Source organism: Dipodomys merriami, unplaced genomic scaffold (genome assembly GCF_024711535.1).
Source record: "Dipodomys merriami isolate MVZ:Mamm:240054 unplaced genomic scaffold, mDipMer1.0.p SCAF_366, whole genome shotgun sequence".
Taxonomy (NCBI): domain Eukaryota; kingdom Metazoa; phylum Chordata; class Mammalia; order Rodentia; family Heteromyidae; genus Dipodomys; species Dipodomys merriami.
Genome location: NW_027205226.1, coordinates 951,497 through 976,583, shown reverse-complemented (window position 1 = coordinate 976,583; position 25,087 = coordinate 951,497). Strand labels below are relative to the sequence as shown.

At 40.2% G+C, this 25,087-nt stretch overlaps 1 protein-coding gene across 3 annotated transcripts in view; it reads right to left on the bottom strand.

Moving 5' to 3' along the window:
• LOC138804471 (3'-5' RNA helicase YTHDC2) overlaps positions 1-25,087 on the bottom strand; it is a 50,235-nt gene that overhangs the window by 6,131 nt on the left and 19,017 nt on the right. For 2 of the 3 annotated variants that reach the window (XM_069988743.1, XM_069988741.1), the window contains exons 9-25: positions 23,582-23,730; positions 22,296-22,431; positions 19,903-20,029; positions 19,669-19,734; positions 16,999-17,177; positions 16,677-16,773; positions 16,509-16,596; positions 16,343-16,423; positions 13,721-13,803; positions 11,555-11,660; positions 10,082-10,201; positions 9,538-9,810; positions 7,614-7,740; positions 6,025-6,230; positions 5,274-5,469; positions 2,654-2,763; positions 550-842 (exon numbers count right to left, since the gene is read on the bottom strand). In XM_069988743.1, the coding sequence (XP_069844844.1) occupies positions 550-842; positions 2,654-2,763; positions 5,274-5,469; positions 6,025-6,230; positions 7,614-7,740; positions 9,538-9,810; positions 10,082-10,201; positions 11,555-11,660; positions 13,721-13,803; positions 16,343-16,423; positions 16,509-16,596; positions 16,677-16,773; positions 16,999-17,177; positions 19,669-19,734; positions 19,903-20,029; positions 22,296-22,431; positions 23,582-23,730 (2,437 nt within the window). The remainder of the gene's footprint in view (positions 1-549; positions 843-2,653; positions 2,764-5,273; positions 5,470-6,024; positions 6,231-7,613; positions 7,741-9,537; positions 9,811-10,081; positions 10,202-11,554; positions 11,661-13,720; positions 13,804-16,342; positions 16,424-16,508; positions 16,597-16,676; positions 16,774-16,998; positions 17,178-19,668; positions 19,735-19,902; positions 20,030-22,295; positions 22,432-23,581; positions 23,731-25,087) is intronic. The other variant, XM_069988742.1, reaches the window with a different exon arrangement.

Sequence of the window (25,087 nt, the reverse complement as noted above, 5' to 3'; positions counted from 1 at the left end):
AAATAAAGTGTTACTTTCTTTCTAAGATACCTTCAATTTGTGAATTCTGGAAAGGAACATTTTTGAGTTTTCTTTTCATAGAATGATCTTTAATATTAAATGTCTCATAAATACTTTAAAAATCCCTTACATAAACCTAATAACTAGTAAGACCTAACTAAAACTTTTCATTTTATTATAAACTTTCTTCTTTGTCCTGAATTGTAAAAAAAACTATTGCCAGGTGCCAGTGGCTCACACCTATAATCCCAGCTACTCAGAAGGCTGAGATCTGACGATCGAGATTCAAAGCCAGCCCAAGCAGGAAAGTCCATGAGACTCTTATCTCCAATAAACCACCAGAAAACCGAAAGTGGCACTGTGGCTCAAGTGATAGAGCGCTTGCCTTGAGCTAAAGAGTTCAGTTAGGGACAGCGCCCAGGCCCTGAATTCAAGACCAACCAAAATTTAAAAAAAAAAAAAAAAGTAATTATTAAATAGTACAAATAATTAACTTCTTGGAGAAATCACCTTCCATTTAGATAGAACCTTTCTAAAATCATAATTTACCTTTCTGCAGTAGTAGACTCATCAGGAAATTCAGTGTCTGCTGAACTTTTCCTACTATTATTTGACCTCCAAGAGGATGCCAAAGGAAGTTCTTCTGAAGACATAGGTCTTGGCCTCTGGCCAATCCCAGATGGTTGCTGTAAACCTGCAGATTGCTCCTCCGTACTTAACACAGCTATAATTGCTCGTATGGTGGCTTCATCCACTTGAGACCAGGGTTTAGATGGAGCTCTCATTCGGCGTAAAAACAGACTGTGCCACTTCTGTCTGAGCTGCAGCAATAAACTGGCGGCCTGTAATACAGTTCAAACAGGTGCAAGCAAATGTATGTAAGACACTCTTTCATTACTTAAAGTCTGCAGCTGTTACTACTTCCATTCATTTATGTCATGAGTGAAATGAAATTTCTCATTTACCATTTTCCTAGGACTAGAGAGTGTGCAGTGGGGGGGGGGGGGGAAGGAGAGCAAACACTGGGTACGTAAAGACTAATAATGAAACACAGTAACACAGTAGATGTAGAAAAAGACATTGGTGCTACTGAGACATTACTGCTGTGTCTGCAGAACATCCAGATGATGCTGTTCAGAAGGCAACAGCACTCCCAGAGCACCCATGGTGACTAAGCCTACATGCAGAGGCATGGCTCCCTGGGACGAGCAGAGCCAATGAGAAGAAAACAGCCAAGCACAGAGAACCAGGGAACTTAGCATCAGGAACAGAGAAACATCCTAGAAGGAATGACTACAAAGGGAGAATTAAAAGGGATTAATGTCCCAGTAATTTAAAGACAATGAAGCTGGGGTGGGAAATGAGGGAGAGCAGGATTACGAAAAGGAGGTTATGAGCAACAGTGCCAATGACCAAACTGACTTAGAGAACACAGATGGCCTCGGCAAGTAGAGTTTCGGTGTAGCAAAGGGCTGGGAATGAGAATGAGACTGCAGCAGGTTGTGATGATCAATGAATGGATGTTTGAGAGCTATAAAGCTAGCAATTGTCAACTACTGGCAGCTTAGTTGTCCCCTCCTCATAAAACATGGATATAATAAACATTAAAAACAGAGTCATGAAAATTTTTAACTTAAAAAGAATTTAAACTGTTAAAAGTTTACTCCAAGCCAGGCACTGGAGCCTCACACCTGTAACTCTACCTACTCGGGATGCTATGATTATGCTTCAAAGCTAGTCCAGGCCAAAAAAGTCCACGAAAGGCTTATCTCCAACTAAACAGCAAAAAGCCAGGAACACAGGTGTGGTAGAGTGCCAGACCCGAGTGAAAAAGCCAAGTAAAAGGGAAAGGCCGAGTACAAAGCCTAACTCTAGCACGTGTGCGCACATACACACAGATACACACACAATTTACTCTCAATTCAGAGATAGATGGAAACAAAAACCAGAAAAGAACACTTGTATTTCACTCAGGAATAGTTACACAAAATAAAGGTATCCTTGTCTCCAATACTAATTTTTTAATATGCAGAAATACTCAAATATTACTACTATGGTTTGAATGCATTTGTTCCCTCTAATAATTCATGTTGAAACTTAATGTAGGATGTAGAATCACTAAAAAGCTGGGAGTAAAGCTGGCTCAAGTGGTAGAATTGCCAACCATGAGCAAAAACCTTCAGGGACAGCATTCAGGCTCTGAGTTCAAGCCCCAGGAGCAGAACAAAATTAAAAAATAAACACCTGGTGGAGGGAGTTCATCCCTTCTGCACTTCTGCCTTCTGAGAGCACACCAGTCTTCCCCTACAGTCTTCCTACAGTACCCTACGGTCTTCCCCTTCCTTGATCTTGGAATTCTTATCCTCTAGAACCATGAGAAGCATATATGTTCTATAATTATTCAGTCTATAGTAGTTGTAGCAGCATGAATGGAGTAAGAAAACGAGCTATATGCATCAATACTGATCCACATCTCAGTTTTTCCAAGTCTTCTATTGGGGATAAAAAAAATATGGAAGACAACACAAGAAGGCTCTGTATTCTCTAATACTAAGGGCTTAGTATTAAAGAAAAAAATTTATCAGACTGTATCAATTCATAGCAACTTAATGAAAGAAATTGGTTACCAATAGGTTAAAAAAAACAAACATACCTCTGGCTCTAGTTTAAAATTGAGCCACTCATCAAGTTTCAACGCAGCCAAGTTAGCAGTAGTTCTGTCCTCCACTTCACTGTCACTACTGTCATTGGGAACGCCATCTGCTGTCCAAACACATAGGGAAACAGCAAGCCACTGTTACTATTGCACATATTGTAAAACAGTAAGCAGAATACTCTTTATGTGCACAATTAATTCTTCCCCAAATTCTAGCAACTTACATGGGAGGTTTTCTTAATCCAACACCTCATAAACTAAGTATCAGTATTTAAAGAGAAAAATAAGATGCACTCAAGACTACAACTTTTAATCACAATGCAATACAACAAAAGAAAAATGCCAAGAACTTGAAAACTGAAGTACAATCCTCATTAGCTGAACAAAGAAGCTCCAGGACTGTTACCAAAAGGAAAACAACAAAAACTCATAACCCAAGGAAAATATTAAGTAAATCAGAGCAGGAGACACAGGTGAGATCACTGTATCAACACTCCACTCTCTTGAGCTGCCTACCACCATCCTCCTACTCCTCCCACACCCTCGGCCCATCACTCCACTGAAACACCCTTCGTTCGGGTCATCCAGCCATGACTGCCTTCGGTCTAGAAATTTTCCAGGCCTTCAAAGTTACAGAAGAGATGACCACCCCAACACTAGGGCACTTTCTTCCTGTCCTCTAATTTACACATTGTCTTGAGGAGCTCCACTCATGTCTTTAAATATTATTTACAAGCTGAAGGCCCCCAAATTTGTATGGTCCAGGCCTCTTCTGTGAACTCCTACTGCTTTCAGATCTGCATCTGCAGCTGCTTTCTAAAACAAACTTCAGGGGCTGGGAAGGTGGCTCAGTGGTAGAGCGCTTGCCTTGCATGCATGAGGCCCTGGGTTCGATTCCCCAGCACCACATAAGCAGAAAAAAAAGCAGGAAGTGGCACCGTGGGCTCAAGTGGTAGAGCGCTAGCCTTGAGCTGAAGAGCTGAGGGACAGCGCCCAGGCCCAGAGTTCAGGCCCCACAACCGGACCCCAAAAAAATAAATAAAAAATAAAACAAACTTCACTTAGGATGTCTTAGGCAGCTCAGACTTTGCCTGCACAGGCCCTGACACTCCTCTTACACAAGTTACCCTTGCCTCCCCCTTTTCCTTACTACCCAGATCCAGTCTAGCAGATACTAGTGCCTCCTATGCAATTCTGAATCTATTTCTCTTCACATTAGCTATCATCTTTCCTAAGTATATGCTTCTTTCTTGTCCCTTAAGAAATCTATTCACTCAGCCAAAAAAGATCTTCTTAAAGAAGCCAGTCCGGGCAGCAAAGTCCAAGAAAGTCCATGATACTATCTCCACTAAACCACTAGAAGACCGGAAGTGGCGCTGTGGGCTTAAGCAGTAGAGCGCTCACCTTGAGCTGAAGAGCGCAAGGACAGTGTCCAAGCCCAGAGTTCAAGCCCCACAACCGACCAAAAAAAAAAAAAAAAAGAAATACCGTATCATGACCGCTCCTTTACTTAAAATCCTTTAACGGCTAATTCTGCACTATGGTCTACAAATCTATGCCTTCCTTTCCTTTTTTTTTCTTTTTTTTTTTTAGCTTTGGGCCTGCGTGCTCAAGGCTAGAACTCTACCACTTGAGCCACAGCGCCACCTCTGGTTTTCTGGTGGTTAACTGGAGATAAGAACCTCATGGACTTTCCTGCCTAGGCTGGCTCTGAACCAGGACCCTCAGATCTCAGCCTCTTGAGTAACTGGGATTACAGGTGTGAGCCACCCATGCCCAGCTTATGTCTTCCTTTCAAGCTATCTCACTACCCACTACCACTAATCATGTCCCCCAGTCACATGGCCTTTCTGCTAGCTCCAAGATCATTCACTTCCTAGGGTAGACTCTTGGAGCTTGCTCCCTTCTCTCTGGAGAGCATTTCTGCCTAATGATAGGGCTGGCTTCTCCTACTCTGAGTCTCATCTCCTTATAGTAACTTGTCTAGGCCTTCTTTCTAAAGTAGGTTACCCCTACAGTAGTCCTCTTTTCATTTACTTGAAAGTCTGTCTACTTATTCATTGCCTACTGCCTCAACTGCAAAGTTCAGATGCCAAAATATCTTCTTTTCTGTTACACCTTCAATATTTAGCCTAATAGCTGATATTTACTGAATCTCTGAATAGCAAAGTGTGAAATCATCAAAATACCCAGCTATAAAGGAATGCTTAAAGTTTGCCAAACAATAACATTTTATATTTAAGTTCACAATTATGCTGAATTTGAGACTCTTATGCAGCCATTAGTATGAAGTAATACTCTGATACAAGAACAAAGAATATAAAACAATGAGAAAATAAGTTAAAATATGGAATCAAGTACAGAAAAGTTTTTTAAAGTGTTTTCATTACCATTTATATTTAAGAAGGAAAAAAACTTCCCATCAGTAAGAGGAGTCAAAAATGCAAAACACTGATGTTACGTTATCTAAGAAATTAACCTCATAATTCCAAGAACAGTATACCTTAATAATCTATTTTAAAACTGTTACTAACTACAAATTATTGTAATTTCACCTTTATTTTTTTGTTGTTTAGCTGACTTACAATGGATTTTATGTCCTTCCTAACAAATTTACCTCTAAAGGATGAAGGTTCCTGAAGAGCATTGCTTGCTAGTCGAGCTGGTCCACAGAACACCAATACAGTGACAGGTGTCACTGCTGAACAACATCTAATATTAGCTATTCTATGGGCTCTAGTCATCTCATCATAAATAAGCCAATCTGTGGGCAGTGCCTGGATTGCTGCAGCCTGACCATTGGCTGGAGGAATCTATTAGGAAAACAAATGAAAACATTGTTACTTGTATTTATCACCTAATATACTAGAAATACTTTGAAGTCTTTTTTTGTTGTTCTTGGTCGTGGGGCTTGAACTCTGGGCCTGGGCACTGTCCCTCAGCTCTTCAGCTCAAGGTGAGCACTCTACCACTTGAGCTACAGTGCCACTTCCGGTTTTCTGGTGGTTCATTGGAGGTAAGAATCTCATGGACTTTCCTGCCCCAGCTGGCTTTGAACCGTGATCCTCAGATCTCAGCCTCCTGAGTAGCTAGGATGACAGGCATGAGCCACCGGTGCCTGGCAAAGTCTCTTGATGTAACCAGTAGTACGTAATTAATTAGTACCCAAGCAAAAATTAAAGTTATTACTATTATAATTTTACCTCTTCTAACATTTTAAGATTTAACAAAAGTTTTGTTTCAATGTTTTATTACATGTACAGAACTAATCAATCTCTTGAAGCAGACAGATATTTGGGAGTATTTTTTTGTTGTTGATCTTCAACTACCTAAACTGACTTCATGTCAAGGCATTGAAAATGTTTTACCTTTTTATATTGAGGCTGACTGAGAACTGAGGTGGGATGAAATCGTACTTTTTTCTCCTTTGGCCCTGTCAGTACTACATTCTCTCTGTCCACATGGACTAAATTAGGATACATGCCTGCCACCAATGCAGCCTTAACGACAGCCCAGTTCTCGGAGTTTGTGTTAACATCTCGGATGTCACCACCACCTCGCGCTCTAACAAAACCTAGAGACCCAAAAAACAAAACAAAAACAGTGTGAGATTTCCATGAAACCAAGTATAATTCACACAGGTTTAATGATATTCAAATCCTATATTTCACAGATTCTGTTCTATACAGTCTAAAATACAGATGATAGGAAACTTGAGAGCTACATCTGCTCAAACTTAGATTAAGTACCCTATTTATCAGTGGTTTAAGAACCTTTTCAAAATGTATATTTTTTTGAGACAGGATCTCACTTTGCAGTTAAGACTGGTATTGAACTCATGGCGCTCCTAGCTCAGCCTCCTGAACACTAGGACCACAGGTATACGCCACCACACCCAGCTCTAAGTGCACATTATTGCAATAAAGTGCTCTGTCAGCTGCTATCAGAAGTATACTAAGGTCATAGCAAGAAACCCAAACACTCCTTCTGAATAGTGTTAATGTTTTATGAAACATTACTTATGGAAAACAAACATATGCTCACTCAAATTTCAATAATTTTTCATATTTCCCAACATTTGAGACAACTCTAAATCCTCCGGTCCTTTTTTCTCTTACTTTTGTAGTACAGCTAATATATGAATCCAGGCTCTAGTGTTTTTCTTTTGACTAGCACTTCAATGTACTATGTTACTAGGGGGAAAAGAAATCAAAGAAGTGATTCTAGAAGGAAACAATAACATTAAAATCCCCTTGTAGAAAAGAATCAACAACCTTCAAATAATTTATATTTGTTTCAGAATTCAAAACATACTTTAAGGAACACCACTCCTATCAATCTACTTAAAATTTTACACTGTTCCTTTTAGAATTAAAAATAACAATTAGCCTGCGGGGTGTCGGGTGGCTCACGCCTTTAATCCTAACTACTCAGAAGGATGAGATCTGAGGATCATGGTTCAAAGCCAGCCTGGGCAGGAAAGTCCATGAGACTCTTATCTCCAATGAACCACCAGAAAACCAGAAGTGGGGCTGTGGCTCAAGTGGTAGAGCACTCACCTGGAGCTGAAGAGATCAGGAACAGAGCCCAGGACCAGAGTTCAAGCCCCACGACCGAAAAACCAAACCAAACCAAACCAAACCAAACCAACCAAACAACAACAAAAAACCATTAATCGAAAAAAGAATACAAAGTAATCTTTACCAACAACTACAGTGTAAATTGCTGAGTATCAAAAAATATAGATTCTATTCACACATTTCTCTACTACATCTTCTGCGATACCATCTTTTTCATCAACAAGAGAATGTTGAGGTCACATGGATGTCTATAAATCAGCTCATAAACAGTATTATAAAGTAACAGAGGCTGGCATCAGGTGACACTACAAATGTCATATGATAAGGAATAAGCTGGGTACTGTAGTTAACACAGACTCCTTGGGAAGGATCTGTACCTGATGCTCTAAGCTGACCGAGCAGCTGTGTTCTCATTCCTATAATTATTTCCATGGTGGCTTGTGAAAGAAAGTTCTTTTCACAGAAGGCTCGCTCCCATCCATCACTCCGTGCTTTCTGCCATGCCTACAAAAACAAAACAATGAAACACCAATCACTTCCTGATCAAGAAACAAGCTGAAAACATTCCCCTCATCACTAAAAGTCAATTCTTATCCTAACTTTTCAACTAGTCTAAGACTTCATGATCAAACAGAATTTACTCAAATATAGTATACTCAAATATAGTATACTCAAATATACTCAACTGCTGGTTCTGTAAAATCCCAATGAAAACTAAATGTCAGTAACCTAAAGGACCAGCTTTGTAAAGCAATACCTTCTCAGATCTTTAAGGTGATTCTATTGCACAAAAATGTGGGAAGTTTTCAACCCCATTAGTTACAGTGAGTCATCCACTACTCAATAGTATAGAAGAACTCACAATTACTTTTTAACATTATATACATATCAGAAATATCCTATATATTTGAAGAGTACTTTTTCTATAAATGAAGAGAGAAAATTTAAAACTATAGGTCTATAAGACATTCAAGAGAGTTTAAGTATTAAGAAGCTGTCCAGCCAGGTGCCGGTGGCTCACACGTATAATCATAGCTACTCAGGAGGCTGAGAGCTGAGGATCGAGATTCAAAGCCAGCCTGGGCAGAAAAGTCTGTAAGACTCTTCTCTCTCCAATAAAGTACTCAGAAAAAGCTGTAAGTGGTGCTGTGGCTCAAGTGGTAGAGTGCTAGCCTTGAGTACAAAGAGGCTCAAGGACAATGCTCAGGCAACTGAGCTCAAGCCCCTGGGCTGGCAAAAAAAAAAAAAAAAAAAAATTAAATTAAATTCTTGGCATAGTGTCTTGAGTTTTCAAGAAAACAGTTTTTAAAAAAAAACAAAAACCAAGCTGGGCACCAGTGGCTCATGCCTATAATCCTAGCTTCTCAGGTGGCTGAGATCTGAGGATCAAGGTTCAAAGCCAGCCCGAGCAGGAAAGTCTGTGAGACTCATCTCCAATAAACCACTAGAAAACCGTAAGTGGTGCTGTGGCTCAAGCGGTAGAGCGCTCACCTTGAGCTGAAGAGCTGAGGGATAGCACCCACGCCCAGAGTTCAAGTCCCACGACTGACCCCCCCCCCAAAAAAAAAACACCCCAATCAGAAAATTTGATTTCAAATTCAAGCCACAGCTCTACTTCTGGCTTTTTGGTGGTAAATTAGAGTCTCATGGACTTTCCTGTCTGGGCTGACTTTGAACTGTGATCCTCAGGTCTCAGCCTACTGAGTAGCTAGGATTACAGGTGTGAGCCCCCAATGCCTGGCTTTTGTTTTGTTTTTTGAGGTGGGTTTTCATTTTATATATCCCAAGCTGGACCTGAGCTCATGATTATTTAGGCTCAACCTTCAAATGCTGGGATTACAAGTAAGTCCCATTGTACTCTACTCAAATTCAAGGTAATTCTTATTCAAGCTCTGTTCTGTATCTTTAATATACAAGGGGTCTAAATTAAAATTTTACAGCCTTCCTTGCCCAAGACATGATTCAAATATAAGGAATTCATTATCCAAAAAATAACTACAAGAATATAAGTAAATATAAGCACATACACATATTCCTATAAGAAAAAAATGAGGGAAAAATACAATAGAAAAATATTGTGATAATTTTAACATACTAACAGCAAGCAGGTATTTTTTCTAGACTACTAATAAAATGTGACTTCATAAAGAAAGCAAACTTAATGGAATTGCCATCATTATTTGTTTGCTTCTTATGGTTGACATTGCCTGAAAGAGTGGCCTAGAAGAGTGTTCACCAGCACCTGCAGGAAGAGCAAGTGCGTTCCCCTGGCGCCTGCAGGAAGGAGAGGCAGTGAAGTACCTGGAATGCTCTGAGAAGAGCCATGTGGTCACTGAAGGTGCCCGCAGTGAAGCGCTTCCGGCACAGCATGGCCGCTCGCTTTTGAGAGGCCTGCGTGGGCAGAACGAAAGGGTCCCGGTACGCTAGTGTGCAGGCAATTGTAAGGATGGGGTCCAGACACTTCAGAACAACAGCACACAGGACCATCTTGCCAAGATGGGGCTCTACTGGCAAGTCAGCCAAATGATACCCGAGTTCCGTCAGATCTTCCCAGGCGTCCATGGCATCTATTGTCTAACACGGAAGAGAGATTTTGACATGTCCAAAAGATGCTTACTTAAAAAACAAAATCTGAGAAATACCATTGCTACCACATCTCATAAAATATGGTAGCTACTTTAGCATTATACCTGCTACTTTACCTGCTATTAATTATAAAAGTATGATTTTAAAGTACATGATCAACTAAGGAATTTTTTTTTAAGAAACAAAGACATACTCTCATTTGGTTTCAATGTTCAGGTAAAACAGTGAGTCAGGTGAGCCAAGTGATGAGGACACCAACCTTAAGCATCTGTACTGCATTTCTTACAATTAAAGCTGGCGGAGGCTCGGGGGCTTTCATCAGGAAATCAGCAATGGTGCAATTCACTGGGGCTAACAGCTTGGTGTGTAAACAAAGCTCCTGAACATTAAAGCAGCAAAAAAGTAAATTAAAATGACTGGAATGCTGTTATTTTTCAAGAAATCATGTGTTCCTAAACCCTGACCAGTGTTCTTGGTTAGAGCACACAGCAGAGCCAAAACTGTCTCTCGGTGAAACCTGGACTCATTCTTTGCCTTGGGTAATCATCTTCAGTCAGCTCAGACCCAAATGACCACGGCCTCCTCTGGCCACCTCCTCATGCAGTCCTTGCACACGACCCCCAGAGCCACTCCCCAAAGGTCATTCCCCCTTTCCCCTTTTCACTACCACATGCTCTAGAACCTTTTAACCAGCCAACTAATATGTAAGTGCTTTCTAGATGCAAGGCCCGAAGAAGCAAGTTGGAGAAAAGGAAGAGGACAAACGCCTGCCCTCATGGAGTTACTGTTTTAACATCAAAAACATACCTGAACAACTAATCATTTGCCAACCACAACTAGTTAAGTGCTGTAAGAGGGTACCAGGAACCAACCAGATAAAAGGAGACTTACCAAGCTCAGCAAAGAACAGAAAGGGAAGTCCATGATGTTTTAAGAGGTGAAGAATGAGTAGTTACCATAAAAACAAGGGTAAGAAATACAGAGACAGATATACAAGATGTGCTCAAGAAACTAAAGCTACTCATTCTTATTTTTATGAGACAAGCGGGAAAGCAAGCAATAAAGCTGCACACACAGGAAAGAGCCGGTAATTTAGTCTCCTGTTAAGAATTTTCAGCTCCAACTCAGAAAAAAAAATTTTTTTAATCTCACAGAGGAAGTGGGAAATCCTATTAGGTACCTGGATGCCAAAAACATGATTTTGTATCTCTTACACATGTGGAAGCAAGCATCGAACCTAATACAGTAAAGAATTAAATTGATAAACTTTTGGTAGTCCTCCCTGGAAACTACACAGTGGATGACTGTTAAACTTCAAGAAAAACAGTAAGGGCTAGACTGTGTTCCAGAACTTCTGAAATAAATAGTGCTGTTGCACAATTAGTTTTGCCACTGCTTCAGGTGTGGGAACTTAAAAAATCTAATTTCTCCTTTGCTGAGCATTTTCAAGGTCAACACTGGCAGCTATGATTCTTCACCTGCTACAGTACAAAATAACACTAATAAGTATCCCATAACTTAAATGAACTCCAGTAACTTTAAAATTTTAAAGGTTATTAACTTTTCCTACATAGAAAAAGAATTTTGTTTTGGCTATATCTACCTTCTATAATATTTACCATCTTGCCATTTCTGGAAGTCCACTTGGCAGAAGGTGAAATGTTCTTTCTCCTCCCTCACCCCCGCACACCCAAAGACCCCCAAAGTCTTTCAGAATTAAGTAAGTTTCTACCTGTAATGGCATTCTCAAAAGTTCTGGAGTCTGAAATTCCAACATATTCTGAAATCGTAGTCTACTAAACAGACGGAAGCAAATTCCAGGTCTACATCGCCCCGCTCTTAAAAATAAAATACAAAATTAAAACTCAAACAAAGTAGAAGGAATATAAACTAGAAAGGCAGTATCATTTAGGATGAATCAGGAGCAAGACATCTGAGTTAGATGCCTTGGCATCTACAAATTCTTTTCCTTGTCTCGGACTCATTATTTAATTTACTGAGATTCATAAACACCACCTTCTTGATACACTTTCTAGGACTGTGGTAAAAAACAAAAGAAGTACCACACACTTGAAAGCAACTCAAAATCCAAGTATGAATACCTGTTTGACAACTTAAATTCAGTCAGTTTTGCTAAGCTGTTGTCAGGCATCATGTTCTGGCACTGTGATGGAGTTGCGCAAATTACACAGAACTGCCATTTATCCCACCCCCACAGACCCATGTCATCTGGGAGGACCATGGATGTTGATGTTTCCCTGAGGTGGTGCCTCAGACTTCTGCTCTACCATTCCTCCAGGCATGTCTTTTCTCTCTGCCTTGCTTTGGTTTCCTTCTATCCTAGGTGGTCTTTTCCCAATTTCCCTGATTGCAGGCTAATGCTTTAGAAGCCTGAGACAGCAGCACTGGGCACTCTCCAACCAACCCAAACTCAGGTAGAAGTTACTTCTTCCCAACATAAACACCTGCACTTTCCCCATCTCACAACCATGTCAACCACTCTCAATTGTCTGGCACAGACAGCTGTTTAACATCCTTGATTCTACTCTATTCTTTACCCGCCAGCCCTCAGACATACAACTGACCCCCGATATCACACCTTAATACTTATTATCATCCACTTTATTCCACCACTGCTATAACAATCCATGATACCCTCATCTGTCCCTTTTATGAATGAAAGTAGTAATGTCTGTCTTTTAGGTCTAGCTTCCACATATGAGTGAAAACATATAATATTTTGTTATAGGGGACTACCTTGTCTCACTCAATATTTCCTCCAATTGCATCCATTTTCCTACAAATGATGTGATTTCCTTTATCCTTGTGGCTATGTAATATACCATAATGTGTGTCTGCATGTGTATATATGTCCACACATGTACACATACCCCACATCATCTTTATCCATTCATCTGTTGTTGGCCTGATTTTAAATGTTAGGCTAGTGTGAGCAGAGCTGCCATAACCATAGATATTCAGCAATCTTCCTGGTAAATTACCTTACTCTCCTTTGGATATATGCCCAATAGTGGTGTAACAGGGTCATAGGGTAAGTCTACTTTTAGTTTTTTGTGGAACCTCTATATGGATTTCATAGTGACTTCACCAGTTTACATTCCCACTGACAGTATGTGGGGTTCCTTTTGCCCCATACCCTTGCCAGCGTTTGTTGTTGTTCCTTTTTTTTAAATTTGATTTTTTTTGAGTGGTTTTGATTTGCATTTCCTTTATGGCTAAAGGTGATAAACGTCTGCTCACGTATCTATTAGCCATTTGACTTCTGCTTGTGAGAACTGCCTGTTTGGCATCTGTTTGTTCATTTGCTGTTTTATTTTTTGAGTTCTGTATATACTGATCTTTTATCTGTTGAACAGCCGCTGGCAATACACTGGCTATTACTGAGATAGTGCCTTGCTTCCTGCCTAGGTGGGCACTTAACTGTGCGCCTTCTGTTTCTCACTTCCTACCCCAGCTGTGTTCTACCTCACCCAACTTTGCCTCTGAGATGGGACTTTTCTGCCTTGGCTGGCCTTGAACTGAAATCCTTCAGATCTCAGCCTCCTAAATAGCTAGGATTACAGATGTGAGCCACTGGAACCTGGATCTTTATTTTATTTTAAAGTAGAAATCAGCCCACGTCCTTTATTGCAAATGTTATAGAGTTTTTGCTTCTGTTTAAGTTTCTTGCCTCTTAGTGAAGGCTATATTACATATTTTCAAATCTGAAAATCTTTTGAAAAGACATTTTAAATGGCTTGCTTTACGGAGAGGACATAAAAATTAAGGCTAACGTGAAGCTAACCCTTATAGGAGCCACATATGATATTTATGCCATACATATAAAATGCTTCCGTTTTACAGGTGATTTGTGCGTGCACATGAATCATGTACTTACCTGCCTTTCCGCTGAATAGCACTAGCTTTGGAAATCCACACCATTTTTAACATTGTTACAAAGTTCAATGCATCAAAGGATTTCTGCAATATTTAGATCATTTTTGTTAAAATACAAAGGTATTAAAGAAGAGCAAGACATTTTATCAACATTATTTACCATACTAAGTTTAAATACTAGCTTAATTAAAATTAAGCTACGGATTTTTGAAAAACCCAGATTTTTCTGGTTATATATATCGCTTTTGTTCTTTGGGTTGGTCGTGGGTCTTGAACTCTGGGCCTAGGCACTGTCCCTCAGCTCTTCAGCTCAGGGCCTGGGCACTGTCCCTCAGCTCTTCAGCTCAGGGCCTGGGCACTGTTCCTCAGCTCTTCAGCTCAAGGCGAGCACTCTACCACTTGAGCCACAGTGCCACTCCCGGTTTTCTACTGTTTTATTGGAAATAAAGAGTCTCACAGGGACTTTTCCTGCCTGGGCTGGTTTTGAACTGCGATCCTCAGATCTCAGCCTCCTGAGTAGCTAGGATGACAGGCCTGAGACACTGGCGCCTGGACTATATTGCTTTTTTGATGGGGTAAGAGTGGGGTTTGAACCCAGGCCTCATCCCAGGCAGGCAGTCTACCACTAAGCCAAGGCTCCAGCCTATTTTTGTACTGGCTACTTTTGAGATAGGGTCTGGCTTTTTGCCGAGGTACACGCCTGAACTACAATCCACCTATTTTAGGTTTCCCATCAGAAGCCTAAAATTTGTTTTTATTTTATTTATTTATTTTTTGGGTCCGGTCATGGGGCCTGAACTCTGGGCCTGGGCGCTGTCCCTCAGCTCTTCAGGTCAAGGCTAGCGCTCTACCACTTAAGCCCAGCACCACTTCCGGCTTTTTTTCTTTTTGCTTATGTGGTGCTGAGGAATCAAACCCAGGGCCTCATGCATGCAAGGCAAGCGCTCTACCACTGAGCCACCTACCTTCCCAGACAGGACACTACTACATTTTTAAGCCATAATTTGATAAACAAGTAATGCATAAAGGAATTAACTTCTAAAGTATTAAAACACACTTGTATCAGCTTTTAATAATTTTTAGAGCAATAACACCTGAACTCTCAATGACTACTAATAGTATTCATTACTGTTCTATTACAGGAGAAACAAAAGCTATCCCTCCTTTACTATAATGAAATCTTTTTTTTTTTATTGTGAAAATACCGTACAGAGTGGTTACAATTACATGGGCAAGGATGCAAATTCTTTATTGTGATTACATAATTTCACATTATTGTGGGATAGTGATGCTTAAAGTCACAAACATATTCTAACTTTCATGGGGCAAATTGTCTATCGTGGTCTATAAAGTTTGAGTTCTATGAGCTTTGACAATACAGTTATTTCTTCCACATCGGGTGATTAGTACTTTCCTTTCCTTTTGCATAGTCTACTTTCCCTCTTTCCCACTTGTTCCCTCCCTCTCATCACTGCCATTGAGTTGCTTAGTTCATTTTGGTCAATGTCCAGTGCAGCTGATGGGTCCCACTGTTGTATGTTTTTCCCTGATTCCCTCTAGTTCTGTGTCCTCCTCCTAGTTTCCCTCCAGTGTGCACATATTTACCATATATGTGATCAGCAGCAAGGGGTTATATAATCTTGTAATAAAACTTTATTGTCTCTAAGATATTCCCAATAATTACACTGAAATTAATTTTTCTACCATCTCCTCCCTTGAAAGCTCAGTTACCTCTATCAATTTTATTCTTTCAGTGAATGGATCGACCTCAAGCCAGGGATGTGTAGTTGCTAGCTATCCAAACATTGAAAGCAAATAAATATTTTAGGTTTTGAGAAGGTCCTTGTTGCAATTACCCAAAGGCTACTGTAGTGTCAAGGGAGCAACACACAGGAGGTAAAAGAGTGGCGGCGACTTTACAAACACAGATAGTAAGTCTGACTGAACCGCTATAGTTTATGTGGGTTGCTGTTGCTGTTGTTATTTCCTTTCATCACTGTTCTTTCTTTCTTTCTTTCTTTCTTTTTTTTTTGGGGGGGGGTCTGGTCGTGGGGCCTGAACTCTAGGCCTGGGTGCTGTCCCTCAGCTCTTCAGCTCAAGGCTAGTGCTCTACCACTTGAGCCACAGCGCCACTTCCGGCTTTTTTTTTCCTGCTTATGTGGTGCTGAGGAATCGAATCCAGGGCCTCAAGCATGCAAGGCAAGCACTCTACCACTGAGCCACCTTCCCAGCCCATCATCACTGTTCTTTCTAACTGAATATCCTTTCAACAACCTAACTGTGCACGAGGCAATGGAGATACAACAATGCCTATAGATAAAAGGAAAACTAAAGGGATGCCATGAAAACGCTACACTCTTGACAAAATTTTCACTACAACTGGACAAACATTTCACTGACTTTCTAGTACTTAGTGAGAAGAAGCTAAAATGTATTTGTTGAAATAAATAGATCATATATACTGATTTAAGGTACAATATTCACTTTTGTTAAATCAATATTAACTACATTAAATTCGTCCAGAAATAAAATTTTCCACTGAGGTCAATTCTGTATGAGTATTTGCTAAAACTCAAACTCCATCTTCTTCATTTAAGGAAAAGAACAACTTATCAAAACCCACCTCTTTCACTTTGCCCGAATCAATGACGAAGACAACATCGTTGACAGTGATGCTGGTTTCAGCAATGTTGGTGGAAAGGATCTGTAATGGAACATTACTTTATGATTAATATGAAAATGGACTGTGACTAATAAAAATGGGAAAAACAAGGTTTAATGACGCTTACTATTTTTCGAACACCTGCAGGTGGGTTTTTTAATACCTTCTTTTGATCAGATGTTTGCATATTTGAATGAAGCATAAAGACTTGATATCTATTGACAATTGAAAGAGAAAATGTACTACAGTTCGAGTCTGTTATTCGAAGCAACAAGTATAAAGCTTTAAATTTTACCTATGTGTATTGTCAGCAAACCGCTTGTCATCAAACAGGATGCGATCCCTGAGACCAACTATTTCATCATATCCAGGCAGAAAAATTAGGACCGCACCTTGGAGAATAATGTTTTTAATATCAAATCTTGTGAAATTAACAGCAATCGAAACAACTAATTGTATGGAATTACTTCATGTGTTTTCAAACACTGATCACCTGTCATAAATTACAATCCATGGACTTTTTTCAATGCAATTATACAAAGACTTGTACAATCCAACACTAATTTTCAATGAAAAAAAAAAAACAATTAGATCCAGTTCTTGAAGACAGGACTTACCAGCATCACAACTATGACAGATATTGTATAGAAGATGCATGATCAAATCCAAGTCTACTTTCTCGTCATCAAAACTGTGATGGTAAGCCTTCAGGAGCTCTCTGTCTTCTGCACTGAGGTCATTTCCATTTGTTTGGACCAGGGAACTTTCATCTAGATTGCCAAACTCCAATGAAGCACTTAAAAAAAAAGAGAGAGAGACATCAGTGTTTTTGTTCTTTTCATCTAGATTGCCAAACTCCAATGAAGCACTTAAAAAGAGAGAGAGAGAGAGAGACATCAGTGTTTTTGTTCTTTACCAGTTCTGAGGCTTGAACTCAGGGCCCTGGCCCTGAGCCTATTTGTACTCAAAGCTAGCACTCTACCTTGAGCCACTGGGCCACTTGGGTTTTTGAGTGTTTTTTTGGAGATAAGAGTCTCACAGGGACTTTTTTGCCCAGGCTGGCTTCTAACTGTGATTCTTAGATATCAGCCTCCCGAGTAGCTAGGATTACAGGTGTGAGCCACTGGTGCCTGGCACAAGTCAGTGTTTTTCACACAGAGTAATATTTAAAGCCAATACTTTTCTTTGTCTTTCAAATATTCAATACATCTAAGGAGAGTAAGTGATATCATGTGATGTAATATGGATTTACGTTTTAGTTTCAAAGACATTTTTCAGGCAAAATTCAGCAATAAGTGCTTTTAGAACATTCCAATCTGGCTGGGCGCCGGTGGCTCACACCTGTAATCCTAGCTACTCAGGAGGCTGAGATCTGAGGATTGCGGTTCAAAGCCAGCCCGGGCAGGAAACTCTGTCAAACTCTTATCTCCAATAAAAATCACCAGAAAATCGGAAGTGGCGCCGTAGCTCAAGTGGTACAGTGCTAGCCTTGAGCTGAAGAGCTGAGGGACAGCACTCAGGCCTAGAGTTCAAGCCCCACGACCGACCAAAAAAAAAGAAAAAGAAAAAGAAAATTCCAATCTGTAGATACTTCTCCAAAGGAAAGATACTAATGACCTAAAGCACATAGAAAGATATTTAACATCGTCCTCAGATGAGAACCACAATGATACTCCTTTCTAGGCAGTAGCAATGGCCACCGTCAAAAGGTCATATAAGTGAAGAAAAATGGAGGGGAAGGGAGAGAGGGAAGGGAGAGACATGGAGGGGGGTAGACAGGGAGAGAAAGAGGGAGAATGAGGGCGAGACAGAGATAGGGAAAAACAAAGAGGGAGAGAGAAAGGAGGGGAAGGAGGGGAGAGGAGAAGCCTCTGACACTCCTGCTAGGAGTGTAGTTAATATAGCTGATTTGGAAAAGCAATTTCTTTGGCAGTTCCTTAAATGGTAAACAAAATTACCATACTCCCCAGTAATTCCATCCCCAGGTATACACAAGATAAACTGATAAAAATAAATCCACATGTATTTGTCAATTTTTTTAAAGTCTACATAAGGCAGGCACTGGAATGTCATCTGACAGCAATGAAGTGGGGAATTTGGAGCTCTTCATTTTCCTAAGAGAATTTTAACCAACTCTGCTGATCTTGTTAACTCTTCTTTCAGTGCTTCATCTAAAGTACCTTAGAACAGGTAGCTAAGGAGTTCTACAACTAAAGTGGGTTTTTGTTTCTCACTGGCAGTTCTGCTAGTCCTGCTCACTATCTACCTAGCTACCAAACATATGGTGCAAACATTCCTTGCTTCCGTTAGTTGCACAACCTCCTCCAATCTGTCAGTATACAGCTTGCATTTTCGTCCATCATCACTGTTAGTGAAGTTAGAGGAAACACAGATATAAATACATGGGTTATATCTATTATGTTTAAATGGAAATTACTCTCCAGATTTTTCACAATAAAATGAAAAATAAGACCAGTCCCCCTCTGGTGGCTTATACCTATAATCCTGGCTACTCCGGAGGCTGAGATCTGGGGATCACAGTTCAAAGCCAGCCCCAGGCAATAAAGTCTATGAGAATCTTGTCTCCAATTAATCAGCAAAAAGCTTGAACTGGAGACATGGCTCAAGTGGTAGACCACCAGCCATAAACAAAAAAGCTCAGATCGAGAAGTCTCCACACACACACACACACACACACAAAATAAGATTGACATAATAGGGGCTGGGAAGGTGGTTCAGTGGCAGAGCGCTTGCCTTGCATGCCTGAGGCCCTGGGTTTGATTCCCCAGTACCACATAAGCAAAAAGAAAAAAGCCGGAAGTGGCGCTGTGGCTCAAGTGGTAGAGCGCTAGCCTTGAGCTGAAGAGCTGAGGGACAGTGCCCAGGCCCAGAGTTCAGGCCCCACAACCGGACCCAAAAAAAAAAAAAAAAAAAAAAAAGATTGACATAATAGAGCTTATACAGGGGCTGGGAAGGTGGCTCAGTGTTAGAGCGCTTGCCTTGCATGCCTGAGGCCCTGGGTTCGATTCCTCAGCACCACATAAGCAAAAAGAAAAAAGCTGGAAGTGGCACTGTGGCTCAAGTGGTAGAGCACTAGCCTTGAGCTGAAGAGCTGCTGAGGGACAGCGCCCAGGCCCAGAGTTCAGGCCCCACGACCGAACCCAAAAAAAAAAAAAAAAAAATCACTGGATATACCTGTCAGTAGCCTACATTTATGCATTCTATGATTTACATGGCTAATATTTCTTTTAAAGAAGATAAATTAGCAACAGTATAAGACATTTTACCTGTAAGATTCTAGAAGATCCACAATTTCAGTCTGTCCAAAGTGTTTAGCCCAATCTAAAGCCATCCTGTCAAAATTCAAAGACATTAAAATGAGAAATAATTTTCTTACAAGTATAAAGTCACTCAAAACTATTTACTCATTCAAGTAGAGACGTATCAGCAATTATTACATGATACTTTTCCATGTAAAGACAAACTCGGCAAAGACAAAGCACAGGGTGTTGCAGACTTACCAGCCATTTGACGCTTTACTATGAACATTGGCTCCCATGCTGATTAACTGCTCTACTTGACTTGTGAAGCCTCGTCCAGCAGCAACCATCAGAGCTGTTGCACTGGTCTCACTATGTCTGTAATCAACTACAGGGAGGAAAAGATAAACTGGTAAACATCCCAAGTATTTTTTTTTTTTTTAGTCCGGTAGTGGGGCCTGAACTCTGGGCCTGGGCACTGTCCCTCAGCTCTTCAGCTCAAGGCTAGTACTCTACCACTTGAGCTACAGCACCACTTCCAGCTTTTTTTCTTTTCTTTTTTTTTGCTTATGTGGTGCTGAGGAATCGAACCCAGGGCTTCATGCATGCAAGGCAAGCGCTCTACCACTGAGCCACCTTCCCAGCCCCATCCCTGAGACTTGCTTCCTTTTATATAAGAGCATATAATCCTTGTGTTGTATCATACAAGGAAATCTGTTACTAAGAAGGATGGAAAGAAAATCTGTTACTAAATCTGTTACTAAAACAGGATGGAAAGAAAACAAAAAAAAAACCAGGATGGAGTAAGACAGGTGCTGGAGGCTCCCACCTGTAATTCTTGATGCTCAAGGAGGCTGAGAACTGAGGATCAAGGTTCAAAGCCAAACAGGCTACAAGGTCCATGGCCCTGAGTTCAAGCCCCATGATTGACAAAAATGGATTTTGTGCCTAGTGTCATAGTAACTAAAAAGGAAAATAAGAAGGAAAGAATAGGCTAGGAAGGAAGGCGGTAATGAGGGAATCAAAAAGTGTTTGGGCCAGGTTCATACATGTAATTCTAGCTACTCAGTAGACTGAAATCTGAAGATCAAGGTTTGAAGCCGAAGCAAGAAAGCCTATGAGACTCTTACCTCCAATTATCTACCAAAAAGCCACAAAGCCAGAAGTAGAACTATGGCTCAAGAGCGCCAGTGTAGAGCACAAAAGCCCAGGGATAGCATCCAGGACCTGAATTCAGCCCCAGAACAAGTACCCCCCTTCCCCCCCCAAAAAAATGAAGTACTTGTAGCCAAGCACTAGTGGCTCATGCTTGTAATCCTAGCTACTCAGGATGTTGAGATCTGAGGATCATGGTTCAAAGTCAGCTCAGGCAGTAAACTATGAGATTCTTGTCTCCAATTAACCAAACCAGAAGTGATGCACCAAGGCCCTGAGTTCAAGCCCCATGACTGACACACACACAAAAAAAATAGTTTGTGACATGCCCAGTTTTTACTCACCTAATGACATCTAACTAGAGATGTCAAATGACATCAGTGAGAAGACTAGGATATTACACACTTAAGAGATCAGGAAGAAAAAAAAAACAACAACAATATCCTGCCACGTAAACCCACAAGTTGTATGCAGGGAAATGGAAAGAACACAGGTCATGTATGAATTTTCAGAAGTAGCAGAAAATGTTTCAAAAAGGAATGGTTAGTAATAATTACAATAATCCTGAAAAGCCTGGATGAGTAAAGTACTTAACATCTCAACTCCAATCTGATTTTCTATGAGCTTTCATTCTGTCTTTTTGCCTCGAAGGCTACCGAGTTCTGAAATGCACTCTGGTTATTAATATCAACTAAGAAAATGAGGGTAAGTCATAAGTGAAAGCACATTACAGGACATAATGCACTTAGATGTGAATTCGAACATGAGCTCATAAAATTAACTAAGCCTTTCATTTACTCAATGAGTAATCCTGAGCAAAAGTTATGACCCAATTTTTTCCCTCTAATACTGGGGATGGAATTCAGAACCTCATTCTTGCTGGGCAGGCTCTCATCCACCTGAGCCATCCCCTCAATTCCTGTGCTTTTACTTCGTTTTTCAGATGGAGTTCCATCCTGATTACCCTGTGCTGTTCTTGGACCATAATACTTCTAAATGTATCCCCTGATAGCAGGGACCACAGGCCTGTGCTGCCATGACAAGCTTGTTTTAGGGATGTGATCTCAAATACCTTTTCCCTGTGTTGGCCCTGAACCTCCTATCTCCACTTCCCAAGTAGCTGGGATTACAGGTGTGAACTACCATGCCCAGCCAAATACCCACTGTTTTGCTTCCTTTGACATAATAAATCTCATTGTGAACCCAAGAAATTACTTTCCAAAGAATAGGGTAAGGATATCAGAGCATATAATATACAGAGAGAAATATAATAATGTGTACATGTGTATACAACACAGTACAAAGGCATTTTTGGTAAATAAATACCATGTATATACAGACCTCATGTAACTATTCTGGAGACCCTAAGTTAACAAATTTAAAACAAGTAATCTAAAAACAAATTACTGGCTGTAAATAAAAACTATAGATGATACATGTTGTTAAACTATACTTCTACCACAAGCAGCAAGAGTAATAAAAAATTCCAGTAAACTCACCACTAACATTTTCAGTTAAAATAAGGTGAAAGACCTGAGCAAAAGCATCGATGTCTTTATGTAGCCATATGTCAGAGAGACAAGAGTCCATGTCCTTTATTAACCATGGTTCAAGACAGTTCACATCTTTTTCTGTCTTTTAAAAAGAAAAAAAATAACAAGATTATGAATTACCAAACTGCGTGCAAAGAATGAAAAATGATCACAAGAAGCACAACCATGTGGCACGGTGTTATTATGTCATATGATACTACTGAATTACAGCAAAAGATGGATTTTATCTAACAAACATTATCATTCACCATACCGTATTGTTCTTACACTCATCTTTTATCTGAGCACAAGCTTGAAAACCAAGAGCTATGACCCAGTCTCAAGCACTGTGCTTCTGAAACCTATTGCTAGATATACCTCCTCTGCTAGCTATGTCAAAGGCAGCATCACCCATCACAGCGATGCCACGTCACACTCCAAGAACACCAGTATCTCTGCTAATAAGGACTAGATTCCTCAGGGCTTGAAAGTCTCCTCAGGTGATACAAAGTGGGCCAGGCCTAAGAACCACTAGTTTGCATGGTCACAGAACTCATCATACTCAAATGTGCTTTCTTTATACTGAACAACAATTTTTAAGCATTCTTCTTTTGTAGAGAAACAGGGATAGGATAGTACTGGTATTTTCAACTCTGGGCAGACACTCTACATCTTGAGCCACAACTGCAGCCCTTGTCACTCTGGTTATTTCTGAGGTAGGTCTCAGGTTTGGCCTGGTGTTAACCTGGACCACTATCTTATTTAAGCTTCCCATCATACCTGGCATGACATACCTGGTACTGGTTGAGATGGGGTCTTGAGAATTTGCTGCCTATGCTGGCCCCAAACTACACTCTTCCTGCATTTTGCCTCTCAAACAGCACTGATTACAGGCATGAACCACTAATTATAATTAACTTGTATGCATGAGAACGTTAAACACTAGTATAAAACTGTAAGCATATCTGTATTATACACTTTCTCATGTTCACAAACTTCTTTAAGAACAAAGGGTTGTATTATTATGTTAACACCAGGGTGTACATAGTTCAGGAATAGAGTGCTTATAAGGTCCTTTCAATACCCAGCCAACAAAATAACAAAAAGAAAAGGCTGTTTTGAAAAATATGTTGTAGTCTTACATAAACTAAGAGAATTACTTTTCAGTTACGAAGTGAACCAATCACCCACTCACAGGTGTGACCATACAATTTTCACTTGAAATATCATCCTGAAGCCAGTTAAGTTCTCACCAACTGACTGAAGACTGCATCACCACCATCGTCCAGTACGTCGTACTCTTCGGTCACGCTGGGAACGGCTCTCTGCCTCTGAGACTCAGGCTTGAACGTATTCTCCTGTGCCGAGTACCATTCTGTGAGTGTGGTTTGCTGTTTCTCTTCTAAATTGATCAAAAAGGTAAAAAAATAAGATCAGCACCTTCCTTCATAAAATGTATTTCTTTAAAAAATATAACTGATGGGGGGGGGAAATATAACTGATAGCTTCACTTAAATATGATGTAAAAAAGTTGGTTTTATTCTGTACTTTTATAAACTATGTTGATAGGGCTGGGGGTGTGGTTCGAATAGTAGAGTGCTTGCCTAAGAAGCATAAGGCCCTGAGCTCAAACTCCAGTGCTGTCAAAAAATTAACAGGGAAAAAAATATATATAAATATATATATATATATATGTATGTATATATAAAGAGTATTTCAATACATTTGTTATAATGAACCTCCTGAAACTGCCTAAAAACATATATTTATTCTTAACTGGTTTACTTCTAAGTAAGACCAGAATTAAGAGTATTTTTCTCCATATTATATGTCACAATTAAATCAATGACTTATTGTCACATAGTATTTTTAGAAAACTATTAATGAAACTTCGGTCACCATGCAAGTTATTTGATATACACTGTAAATATTTCAAAAGTTTCCAGATCGACAAGTTTCACAATTTCCAAATAGCCAATTCTGCACACCCAGTAAAATGAGCATTGTTCATCACATTTCCAAGTGGAGAATCCAAAGGAACTAAGACAGCTGTCCAAGGTGATAAAGCAAACAGAGGAATTAAAGTCTGAAGCCAAGTCCAGTGGAAAAGAAAAGAGCTATAGTGTCTGTCATAATAACAGTTGTTTTCATAGGCAAATAATGTTAAACTCAAGTATCAATGCAATCCTATGACAATATTAAGAGTTGGAAAAATGTGACATTTTTATGAAAGGTAAGCCTGTATTGCTCACAGGTGCTTTTTTTTTTTTGTGGTTTCTTTTTTTTTTTTTTGGTCGGTGGTGGGCCTGAACTCTGAGCCTGGGTGCTGTCCCTCAGCTTTTCAGCTGTAGACTAGTGCTCTTCCACTTGAGCCTCAGCCCCACTTCCAGCTTTTTCTGCTTATGTGCTGCTGAGGAATCAAACTGAGGGCCTCATGCATGCAAGGCAAGCCCTCACTGAGCCACCTTCCCAGTGCTACCTTTTTTTTTTTTTTTAACTCAGAGCCTCATTCTTGCTAGGCAGGAGGTCCACCACTTTAGTCACACCACCATTCCCTTTTTCTATCATTATTTTTCCAATAAGGACAGCCTTGACCGCGACTCCACCACTGACACTTCCTATGCCGCTGACATGCTGGGTGGGTGCCACCAGCTTCCCTGACGCCATTCTTAACCCCTTTGCACACTTCCCATGGCCACCTACAAGTAGGGATTTCTTAAACCAAAGTGAGGTCTGGCTTCAGACACTCCATCTCATCA